Below are 12,794 nucleotides of genomic sequence, written 5' to 3' on the forward strand. Positions count from 1 at the left end.
GTGAAATCATGGGACGAGCTAAAATCTGGAGCATAAAGATGTCTGTCGGGTAATAAAATTAAAAGTGACACAGAGAGTTTGGGGATGATGCTAAATTAGAAGGGGTGTGGGTGTATATAGAAGAACAATTAGGTTAGAAATGTGGGCAGAAATAGAATGTAATTAGGCAAAAAACAAAACAAAACAACCCAGTGATCTATATGAGAATAATTTTGTTTCAAGGTTATTCAGTTATTCAGATTTATTCCAAGCTGTTCAGTGTGCAGAAGAAGCCTGCTGAAAGACACTCAGAAAAATGAAAGTGCTGTTATCCTCTGGAGTGAGGGAAGGAGGAAGGGGAGTAGGTTGCTTGCTCCTGCTACTGCTGCTAAGTCGCTTCAGTCGTGTCCGACTCTGTGTGACCCCATAGACGGCAGCCCACCAGGCTCCCCTGTCCCTGGGATTCTCCAGGCAAGAACACTGGAGTGGGTTGCCATTTCCTTCTCCAATGCATGAAAGTGAAAAGTGACAGGGAAGTTGCTCAGTCGTGTCCGACTCTGCGACACCATGGACTGCAGCAGTCTAGAGCTAAATAAGCTGCTGATCTGAATGGCAGTTTAAACATTTTGGGGGTTAATTTTAGAGAAAATGCCTCTTTTCTGAAGTTGAAATTACTTGGGGAAATGTGTCACCCTTCATTTTTAGTTGCACTATAGATGTCTAATTTCAACAAAGTACGACACTATATGGTTAATAACAGTGTTTTCCATGTTACTTAATTATGCCAGTAGGTATAATAATGTTGCTAGGATTATACGGGCTTCCCTGGTGGCTCAGACAGTAAAGAATCTGCCTGTAATTCAGGAGACCTGCGTTCAATCTCTGGGTAAAGAAGATCCCATGCAAAAGGGAATGTATACCCAATCCAGTATTCTTGTCTGGAGAATTCCATGGACTGAGGAGCCCAGTGGGCTAAAGTCCATGGGGCTGCAGAGTCAGACATGATTGGGTGAATAACACACAAAATTATAAAGTGGCCATTAGTCATTATATTTTATATACAGAAATTATATGTACTTTATGTACAGAAATTAGCAGAGTTCTTAAATATACTCCTAAAGATATTTGAGCAAAAAAAGCCTCTGAAAATTTTGAAGTTAATGGACTGACTAGAACCCAGATAATCTGGTATTTTATAAAATTAGTAATTGTTTCAAATTTAACAATATTGCTTTCCCACTTTGTTGTTAACACAGAGAAAGGACAAAGTAGAAAATGAACTGAAAAAAATTAAAAATATGCTGGAAAAATTAAAATGTTTATCATTCTGATAAGGAGGTCAAGAAAAGTGGGGATCATGGGACATCAGAAAGTTGAGTATCTAAGCTATGGGTGGTGTGTGCCTTGGAGTATCTTGTGCCCCCAGCTTCATGTGAACAGCAAGGGTTTTGAAATGAAAATTGAGACTTGAGCCTGGTAAAATATTAAAAATAATTTTCCGTGTGAAAAGCAAAATGACGGATGTAGTTTGGATATTCAAATATGGGGATTTGGGAGGCACTTATTGTGGCAGTGAGTCACAAGCTGGAGTCAAGATTCCTGGGAGATATGCAGATGATACCACTGTATTGGCAGAGGAACTAAAGAGCCTCTTGATGTGGGTGAAAGAGGAAAGTGAAAAACCTGGCTTAATATTCAACATTCAAAAAACTAAGATAATGGCATGCAGTCCCATCACTTCATGGCAAATAGAAGGGGAAAAAGTAGAAGCAGTGACAGATTTTCTCTTCTTGGGCTCCAGAATCACTGTGGATGGTGACTGCAGCCATGAAATTAGATGATTGCTTCTTGGAAGGAAAGCCCTGACAAACATAGAAACACAGACATTAGTTTGCCAACAAAGGCCCATCTAGTCAAAGCTATGGTTTTTCCAGTAGTCATGTATGATTGTGAGAGGTGGCCTGTAAAAAAGGCTGAGTGCTGAAGAATTGATCCTTTCAAATTGTGGTGCTGGAGAAGACTCTTGAGAGTCCCTTGGACTGCAAGGAGATCAAACCAGTCAATCCTAAAGGAAACACTGAATAATCACTGGAAGGACTGATGCTGAAGTTCCAATATTTTGGCTATCTGTTATGAAGAGCAGACTCATTGGAAAAGACCTTGATGCTGGGAGAGATTGAGGGCAGGAGGAGAATGAAGCAACAGAGAATGAGATGGTTGGATGGCATCACTGACTCAATGGACAAGAGTTTGAGCAAACTCCAGGAGATAGTGATGAACAGGGAAGCCTGGTGTGCCGCAGTCCATTGGGTTGCAAAGAGTTGGACACAACTTAGGGACTGAACAACAGCATTGTGGCATTGGAAGAACATTTCAAACTAAATTTGTAAGAGTGTACTTGATATTTCTCTTTTAACAACTTTCACTTGGTAGGTCAGTATAGTCAAAAAAGTGTTCAGTTGGCTGTTGAACAATTCAGGGATTGGGATGCTGACCCTCCCTGCAGTCAAAATACATATGTGACTTCTATTCAGCTCTGTTTATCCAAGGTTCCTCCTTACGGGAGTTTCCTTGTTATCTTCGGGTATTCCTCTGGGTCTGGGGTTCCTCCCCACCCTCAGGTTCAACCAGCCATTTATGATGCAGTACTGTAGTTTTTACTATTAGGAAAAAAAAAAAAAAAAATCCCTGTATAAGTGGACACATGTGCTTCAAACCTGTGTTGTTCAAGGGTCAGCTGTACTAAATTCAGCCCGTGATTGAAGTGATCAGTTAGAAATCAGCTTCCCACAGCTTTCCTGAACTGTGTTACCTGGCAGGCACTGTGACTGCTGCTCACAGGCTGGGCTTGTAGCGCCCCACACTGAAGGGCAGGCGGGGCCCCAGGCTGCTGCTCTGACATCGACCAAGTGTGGATTTGGTCCACAGCCTTGCATTGTGGGTGCTCCTGCAGGGAAAGTTTTTTTGCACAGGAAAAAGCACTAACAGGAGTTCCCTGTTGGTCTAGTGGTTAGAATTTGGCAGTTTCATTGCCATGGCCCAAGTTCAATCCCTGGTCACAGCCAAGGCGGGGGCGGAAATCACAAATATGCTATCTGTTTCTTTTTTAACTTAATAGATTGTATTTAAGGAAGGTAACTTGAGCTTATTTTCTTGCTTTTGAAAAAATATAGCTGGTAGTACTTTTATTAATGTAATGCTTTCAGGTACATTTTTGTTGTATTTTTAAAATTCTCATTTTTTTAAAAGTTTTCCCCAAGAATAGGTATGTTTTTGTTTGTTTGTTTTTTTTAAATTTTAGTTTATACTGAATACTGGTGCGGTGCAGTCAGTGGCTGATACAAAAGTGTGATGTCTGGGATGTGTATTAGGGGGATGTGAACTCTAGGGAACAGTGTGACAGAATGTCCAGCATGGGCAGAGTTGGGAGAAAGTACAAGACTACAGAAGCTGAGATGAATGAGATTTGTAGGAAGACAAACGCATTTTTGGAAATCATCCACTGTACAGAGCCCATCTTCAGAATCATCCACTGTGCAGAACCCAACTCAGTCTTCCTCTTAGATTTCTTAAAACTTTTGGGGCAAAGGAGGATAAAGGAAGTCCAACAGTCGAAGTGACTATAATACTTTCCTGTGGAGTAATGTCATCCTAGGCTTTATTTGGGGCAGTCCCAAGTCTGCTTAAGTTGTAGGGGCCTGTGGTGGTGATGGTTTAGTCGCTAAGTCATGTCCAACTCTTGCAACCCCGTGGACTGTAGCTCACTAGGCTCCTCTGTCCATGGGATTTCCCAGGCAAGAACACTGGAGTAGGTTGTTGCCGGGGTCCAGCCCCGGTGGATCCAGGGAATTCGAAGCGGGGACGGCATCGGCGAGGATCAGGAAACAACTGCTTAATTAAACGTTAATTAAGGATATAAAGAGTAATAGAATAAGGATAGCTCAGTAGGAAAATTCAGTGAAGAAAAGAGGCTGAAATAAGGATAGCTCAGTGAGGAAATTCAGTGGAGAAAAGAGGCTGAATAATTCAGCCAGAAGGTGAGAGAAAGAACGACATGGGGAGACCAAGTTTCGGTGAACAAGGCCCACACTTTATTTTCCAAAGTACTTTTTATACCTTAAGTTATGCATAGAGGATAATGGGAGAAGGGGTAGAGTCATGCAGTAAGCCAGGCTTTCTTCCTGCAAACTTATCATATGCAAAAGTTTAGGTGATTTGCATCATCTTCTGGCCCGGAGGCCTGTTAACATTTTAAGACCTTTTCTTCAGAAAACTTATTTTTCTCTAAAGGTGATAAGTCAAGCACCACCCTCCAAAAGCATTAGATAAAGTTGCATTCCTACAGAGCAAAGGTGTGGTGGGCTCTAACAAGAAAAAGAATTAACTCAAGGGTCCCAGGTTACAAACATTAAAGCTACTATTTACACCAATTATATTAATCAATACACTGCCAGGGACACAGCAGGTAAGGGATATGGAGACTTAGCAGCAAACATTGGCCCAACAAGTGAAAAACCCTTCACCAATACAATTTCTAATCAATCTTTTAACTGCTCAAAGGAATCTGTATTTAGACAGTTTAGAACATCTCATGCCTCTCACAGTTGGGAGGCTCTGAGCAATCACATGTGGCCGGAAAAACCCATTCAGGCAGGCTAGAGGATTTCCAAAGGAGTTTGTAGGTTGAAACATTGTCACACCCAGAAATTATTAACTGGAGCTGTAAGCTAACTCTTGTTTCAGAGAGAGGTAGTGGGGGACCAGCCCCCCGTAAAGTCAGAGATGTAGGTGAAAGCACAAAGCAGAAAGTAGGCAGACTCTGGTTTGGGGGGTAGATGCTCAAGAATTTCCAGGGGAACTCCTGAGGCTCGATCCTGCCTTTGTGTATGCCAAGCCTCCTTCCTCATGACCTTTGCCACGGGCGGAGCTCGCTCCCAGCAGGTTGTCATTTCTTTCTCCTGTCTAGGGGCCTGTAGTCAGGTCCTCACCTTGCTGTAGAGCCTCACAACACAAGCAATACGGAGGCCACACTGTGTGGCAGGGAAGAGTCCTGACGGTGCTCGGATCTGGTTCTGTTACTTGTTAGCTGCCAGGATCTTAGATTATTTTGTCTCAATTTCTTATGGATAGAATGGAATACAGTGTTTACCTTGTAGGACTATATGCACGTATGCATGCTCAGTCTTGTCTGACTCTTTGTGACCCTGTGGACTGTAGCCCGCCAGATTCCTCTGCCCATGAAATTTCCTAGGCAAGAATACTGGAGTGGCTCACCTTCTCCAAGGGATCTTCCTGACCCAGGGATTGAACCTGAGTTTCTTGCATCTCCTGCATTGGCAGGTGGGTTCTTAGCACTGTACTACCTGGGAAGCCCCTTGCTGTGTATTAACTAAGATTCTTCATGGATGTGCTTTGTGCTACATCTGGGACATATAGTTTTACTCACTGTAGAGTTACATACATTATTATGAGGCATTGCCATGTTCTTTTGGAGAAATGAGTTCCAAGATCCAGCTGGGATCTGGTCTGTACCGACTTTCCAAGTCTCATTCATCCCTAGTGCTCTCTTGCTTGTACTCGCTGTGGAGGCCATGTGATTTTTATGCATTCCTCCAAGAGGCCAGGCCTTTGCTTCTAACCATACCATTTCTCATGACATTGTTTTCCTTCTCTGACACTCAATTCTGCTACTTCCTTGGAGGAATGAATCTCAGCTTGCCCCCTTCATGGAATGGAGCACTTCCCTTGTGCTCTTACTAAGCCAGTGCTTGCCTCTGGACTTCTTAACTGCTCGAGGGTTGCAGTACGCTTTTTGTGCATGTTTCTCTGCTTCACAGGACTGTCTTCTCTTGGAGAGCTGGAGCCGTGGCTCCCAGTTCCCTGACTTGGGACACAGTCTGCTATGTAGGAGACAGAAGGTCATAGCTGTTAGAGGCATGGTCTTTGGAGCCACAACCTGGCTGCGAAATCTGCTCTCCGACTTACTGACCATGGGACGTAGAGCCAATTATTTCACTCCCTGAGCCTCAGTTGCCGCATCTGTAAATCGCAATTATAACAGTACCCAGTGCAAAGAGTCCAGGGTAGAGTGAGTGAGGAGGGAGAGATGTAGGCTCACTTGCCCTTCCACTCTTTCCTTCCCTGTGGCATCTCCGGCTACTCAGTCCTGCTTTGGCCATGCCAGGGAGCGAGTGGAGAGCTGGGGGCTCCGTGGGGACTTATCAGTCGTGCTTGGGTGAAGTGTGGAGTGCTCTGTGGTTGCATCCAGGTGGTTGGCTGTATGGGGTGGTGCTTGCATTAGACGTCCTTGTTTCTGTTGGCATACAGCTTTTTGTTTTCGATCAGACCCACACTAAACTGTGTTCCCATTCTCTTGGATGCATGCATTCCCAAGGCTCATCTCTAAACGCAGTGCTAATTTGTGTCACCCCAAGACTTTCCCTCATTCACGAATGTTGATTTCATTGAGCACCCACCTCGGCTGCCAGCCTTCTGGGGTAACCCAGTCGCAGTGGCTCTCACTTCCCGCTTCACAGGGCGTGGCTTTCGTGGCTGTTCAGCTGATTCCGTTGCCACTGCTACTTGCACCACAACCACAACTTCCATTCTAATGGTACTGCTATCCCTGCTGCTTCCGCTATGACTGCTCCCACCAATATCAAAATCCTGACTTACAGCTACTGTCTCTTAATCACCTGTGCAGAAGGAAATGCCTGTTTTTCTGTATTCATAATAAGGAACCTTGCAAGACAGGCTTCTCTGGAATGCAGACTGAGCCATTCTTTGTGTGCTTCAGGCTAGATGTGTTCCAGGTGAAAATGTGATTGGGGGTTCTCTTTAGAGGCAATAGCATGTACTGCTTTCATTAGCAGGTTAATGGACAATAGTAAAATAGGCTAATTTTGACCTCTGCACATCCCGGCCGTGATTTTCTAGTGCAAAGACTAGAAACACACAAGGAGGATTAAAGATGTTGTTTATTAACCTTTTTGTTTCTGGGTACAAAGACTAATGCTAGGGTTGACAGTAAGCCTTTGAAACTAAAAGTCTAAGTTCCTGCCAAAGGAGAGGGATACAGTGCCTCTTCTGATGAAGACAAGCTGTTGAAAGCAGCAGAGGGCTTGTGTGTGTGTGTGATGGTGACAGCTGGCCAGGGACCCTGAAAACTAGTTAGCAGACCACCCCTGAATACACACCATCATCTGGGCTGGCAAACCAGATGATGCTTATGAACATAACTGCTTACTAATTTAAAGTCTTTATTTGATTTATATTTATTAAAATCACCAACTTCTAAAAGGACTTTTGAGGTAATTTAATAATGAAGACATTGATATATTAACATAAGTAAGAGGATATGGTGACAATTTAATGTAAATTTCCATATGAGTTCATTGGTTACCAAGGAATGATGATTGTTTATTATTTTATGCAGATAAAATTGCATCATCATACATTCATTAATTTATTAAGAAATATGTCCATTATGAAAGTGGGGACCTCTTAGAGTAATGGAAATAAAAACAAAAGTAAACAAATGGGACTTAATTAAAGTTAAAAGCTTCTGCACACCAAAGGAAACTATAAACAAGATTAAAAGACAGCCCTCATAATGGGAGAAAATAATTGCAAATTAAACAACTGACAAAGAATTAACTTCCAAAATATACAAGCAGTTCATGTAGCTCAATACCAGAAAAACAAACAACCCAATCAAAAAAATGGGCCGAAGACCTAAACAGACCAAAGAAGACATGGAGATAGCCAATGAACATGTGAAAAGATGCTCAGCATTGATTATTATGAGAGAAGTGCAAATCAAAACTACAATGAGGTATCACCTCACACCAGTCAGAATGGCCATCATTAAAAAATCTATAAGCAGTAAATGCTGGAGAGGATGTGGAGAAAAGGGAACCCTCTTACATTGTTGGTGAGTATGTAGATGGATACAGCCACTGTGGAGAACAGTATGGAGATTCTTTAGAAAACTAGGGATAGAAATATCATATGACTCAGTAATCCCACTACCGGGCATATACCCTGAGAAAACCATAATTGAAAGAGACCCTTGTACCCCAATGTTCATTGCAGCACTTTTTACAATAACTAGGATATGGAAGTAACCTAGGTGTCCATCGACAGGTAAATGGATACAGAAACTGTCGTACATATATTTAATTAAATATTACTCAGCTAGAAAAAAGAATGCATTTGAGTCAGTACTAATGAGGTGGATGAACCTAGGGCCTATTATACAGAGTGAAGTAAGTCAGAAAGGGAAAGACAAATATTGTATATTAATGCATGTGTATGGAATCTAGCAGAGACATTACTTTGCCAACAAAGGTCCGTCTGGTCAAGGCTATGGTTTTTCCAGTAGTCATGTATGGATGTGAGAGTTGGACTGTGAAGAAAGCTGAGCGCCGAAGAATTGATGCTTTTTAACTGTGGTGTTGGAGAAAACTCTTGAGAGTCCCATGGACTGCAAGGAGATCCAACCAGTCCATTCTAAAGGAGATCAGTCCTGGGTGTTCTTTGGAAGGAATGATGCTAAAGCTGAAACTCCAGTACTTTGGCCACCTCATGTGAAGAGTTGACTCATTGGAAAAGACTCTGCTGCTAGGAAGGATTGGGGGTAGGGGGAAAAGGGGACGACAAAGGATGAGATGGCTGGATGGCATCACCGACTTGATGGACGTGAGTTTGCGTGAACTCTGGGAATTGGTGTTGGACAGGGAGGCCTGGTGTGCTGCGATTCATGGGGTCACAAAGAGTCGGACACGACTGAGCGACTGAACTGAACTGATGGAATCTAGCAAGACAGTACTGATGAACCTATTTGCAGGGCAGCAGTGGAGATGCAGACATAGAGAACAGTGGGGGAAGGAGAGGGTAGAATGATTTGAAAGAATAGCATGGAAACATATACATTACCATATGTAAAACAGATGGCAAGTGGGCATTTGCTGTGTGACCCAGGGAACTCAATGCAGAGGTCTGTGACAACCTAGAGGTGGGAGATGAGGTGGAAGGGATAGGATGGGAGATCAGAGGGGGATTCAGGAGGGACATATGTATACCTGTGACTAATTCATACTGATGTATGGCAGAAGCCAATACAACATTGTAAAGCAGTTATCGTCCAATTTAAAAAACTGAAAGAAAAAAGCTGTGGAGATACATAGATGAAATAAATGTAGTCTGTGCTCTCAAAAATGTTTCTCTCATGTATCATTGGTTGGGCAAACAGATGTAGTCCAGATAGTTATTATCACAGGTATGAGTCTGATGCTACAGAATATGTAGGATGTACATGTTTTTACAAGTTAGCCCTACACATATGATCTTAATCATTTCAGTACTTATATATAATCCGTTAAAGTGCCTCATCATGGAGAAAATAAAACAAAAACAAAAACTCTGTAAATTTCAGTGTTCCTAAATTACTATATTTGTGATTAAGAAATTAAAAAACTTATTTTCTAAAAATGAATTGCAGCCTGGCATATAATCAAAACGGAAATAATTGGCTTTTAGTTTACTGAAAATAGGGCAGTCTTAGTTTAGAGATTTGAACACAAAACTGAAGATGTGAAATGGCCCTCCTCCATTTTTGGCCTTCTGCCTGAGTGTCCTTTAGGGGTTTCATTTATCTGTAATAATAGGATCAAGAGGAAAATGGAAGATATTGTGCAGTCCTGAACTGATGCCAAGTGCAGTGTAATTATTTAATAATTATTCAGAACTCATCTGTAAGTATGGTCTTCAAAGAACAATGGGAATGATGCCCCTTCTGTGGGGACCTACTGACTCACGAGCAAAAGGGATAAATAAAGTCCTCATAGAAGTAAAAATTATTCTTCTCTTTAAAAAAAAATTTCCAGAAGATGTAAGATTTAGTTGACCTAATCTTAAAAGACAGATGTAGTGGGAGAGAGGAGAGGATATGGTAAAACAGACAGAAATAGAAAATCCCAATAGGAGAGAAACTTAATTTATTATGGTTTCCCTTCCAGCCTGCCAGTTCTCTAAATGGGGGGTGGGGGTTGGGAGGAAGAATGACAAGGGTACTAGGCAGAGACCTGACTAAGTCTAAGCTGAGACAGCCCAGAAGGAAAACTCTGCTTTTACCTTAATATTTGTGGATGGGCTTCATTGTGGTCTCTCTTGTGTCTTCAGAACTGTCCATCAGCCTGTTAAGGACCACTCATAATTCAACTTATGCCAAATGCTCAAATTCAGACTTTCCTTCAAATGAGATAATGAGTGTCCCACAAAGAAATGAGACCCTGGAAAGGTCTTACTTTATCTGCTGACCTGGCTACTGATGGTTCCTATGAAAATGACAATATGTCAACATGTCTATGTGATTATGAAGCTGTGTTAGAAATTGTTGACCTTCCCACAAGACACCATTTCTCAGTTGAGATCAAAATAACTTATTTCATAATAAGCTGTGGAGGCTTTTCCTGTTACGCAGCCTCAGTTAACACTAGTCCAATATTGCTAACAGTTTTAGAGAAGTACATGCTTATTTTTTCAGATAAGAAAAAGGGAAGCAATCCTGTTTGCATTTGTATCATTGAGAAGAGTCAAAGTGGTTTCTACATACATAGAGGAAAAGGAAACCATACACTTTATAAAAAGAGTAGAGGGAGAAGAGAGTCTTGAAGCCTTTTACTGTGAATTTTAGCAGCACGACCTTTAAATGTTTTCTTTCTGTAACATCAGTATCAATAGCATTGAAGTGCTAACAAGAGCCACAAAGGTAAAAAGCAACTTGGCTTCATCTGTTGTGATAGCTGTTGGTTAGGAAACTGTCTAGAGAGCTCTGGCCTGATGTATGATTTTCAGGGTGTCTTAGACATGGTTGGTCTTAGCTTCCTCTCTGAGGGTTTTCTGCATCTTTATCGAGTGCTTTTCAACCTGTAGTAAATACGTAAGCTGTTGATGCGTTTCTGAAGAGAGGGTGAGAGCATCGCGGCCGAAGACCAGGGACTGTATCATTAGAATGTGTCACTTGTCACAGAATATACCTGAGAGAGGGGCTGTGGAATATCTCCATACCAGGACTTTCCAGATGAAACTAAGTTTAATTGACTCAATTCTTGGCACCTGTTTCCTGTTCCCTAATTTGCTAAGTGACCATTTTCAGTGAATCCCTTCTCTGTCTTTGCAGTGCCGAGGATGGAGCTATGATTATGAATCTGAACTCTTTTCTCCTTTACTCTCTCCACTCCACTCCTATATTCAGTCAATTACCAGGTATTTCCTTCCATATTACATTCTAGAGTTGTTTCCCTTTCTGCTTCTACTATTCTAATCCAAATCACTGTGATTTTTTCCTTATGTGAACATGACACTGTCCTGTTCTTATCTCATCTGCCTCACACAATCTCCCTAATAAAGAGAAAACAAAAATAGTTAATTCTCCACACTACACGATGGAGCTAGTATAACATAGCAGTTAAGGATATAGGCTCTGTAGCCAGAAAGTCTGGTTTTGAGTTACAACTGCGTTACTTTGGCATATGCAGTTGCATAAACCTGTTTAAACATCTAAGCCTCAGTATATATGAAAGAAAAAAACCTTCCCTGATTGAGTTAATGTGGAAGATTAGAAGGTGTAAGCATTTAGCATAGAACTTGGTATATAGCAAACACTCAAGAATAACTGAGGATTGCACTCTCGTATGTAAAACCTCAACGTTTCTTCTAGATAAAGCCTGCATCCATTGGGCTTGCTCTGTGAGTCCCAGCTCCTCTGTCCAGCCCTGCTGTCACTGCTCCCTAGAGAGCTGTGTCCATTCTGAACCCCTTCCATTGCCCTCACCAGTCCATTCTTTGTCTTATCTCATATTCATCCCCTTCCTGTTTGTTTACCTGGACATCCTCACACTCTGAGTCTGGCAGGTTCCCTTCCCCTCCCTGAACACTGAGCACTCCTTTCTTTTTTGTGACTGACTCCCACTCACCCTGCAGGGTCTCGTGGATCATTTATTCCAGAAAGCTGTCTCTGACACTCCAGAACTCCTGCTGCTGCTGCTGCTGCTAAGTCACTTCAGTCGTGTTCGACTCTGTGTGACCCCATAGACAGCAGCCCACCAGGCTCCCCTGTCCTTGGGATTCTCCAGGCAAGAACACTGGAGTGGGTTGCCAGTCCCTTCTCCAATGCATGAAAGTGAAAAGTGAAAGGGAAGTCGCTCAGTCGCGTCCGACTCTTTGCGACCCCATGGACTACAGCCCACCAGGCTCCTCCATCCATGAGATTTTCCAGGCAAGAGTACTGGAGTGGGGTGTCATCACCTTCTCCGCCAGGACTCCTGAGGGACCTCTGAATGACTTCTTCATAGCATTTGCTATGTTGTCATGTAACTACACGTTTCCTTGTTTGTATGCTCTGCCTGATCTCTTTTGGCGGCAGAGTTTGGATCATACTTGCTTTTTAAAAAATACTCAGTTCTTGGCAATTTCATTCAATTAATATGTGTTTAATAAATAAGTACCCAACTGGGGGACATTTTTGAAGTTTTATGATACCTAGTACATAAAAGGTACCTCATTAATATGTGTTAAATGATAAAACGCTATTGAAACCTTTTGCCTATCCTTGATTTCTGTAATAATCATGCATGGATATATTTAATATTTTAAAAATCCTTGAGTTATTTAATTCTGGTTTTAAAAGTCCTCATCCTAAATTCTGAAAAGCCCTAAAGTTCTCTTTTATGGGCTTCAGATGATAAAGAATCTGCCTGTAGTGCAGGAGACCTGAGTTTGATGTCAGTGTTGGGAAGATCCCCTGGAGAAGG

At 42.1% G+C, this 12,794-nt stretch overlaps 1 protein-coding gene across 3 annotated transcripts in view; it reads left to right on the top strand.

Moving 5' to 3' along the window:
• The window catches only part of VAV3 (vav guanine nucleotide exchange factor 3), a 432,801-nt gene that overhangs the window by 71,493 nt on the left and 348,514 nt on the right, over positions 1-12,794 (top strand). The window contains exon 1 of one of the 3 annotated variants that reach the window (XM_024990050.2): positions 10,500-10,750. The exons of the other annotated variants lie outside the window; for them this stretch is intronic. Within the exon in view, the coding sequence (XP_024845818.1) occupies positions 10,691-10,750 (60 nt within the window). The 5' untranslated portion in view covers positions 10,500-10,690. Of the gene's footprint in view, positions 1-10,499; positions 10,751-12,794 lie in introns of those variants that run through there. 3 annotated transcript variants of the gene reach the window in all.

This window comes from Bos taurus, chromosome 3 (assembly GCF_002263795.3).
Source record: "Bos taurus isolate L1 Dominette 01449 registration number 42190680 breed Hereford chromosome 3, ARS-UCD2.0, whole genome shotgun sequence".
NCBI classification, from domain to species: Eukaryota; Metazoa; Chordata; class Mammalia; order Artiodactyla; family Bovidae; genus Bos; species Bos taurus.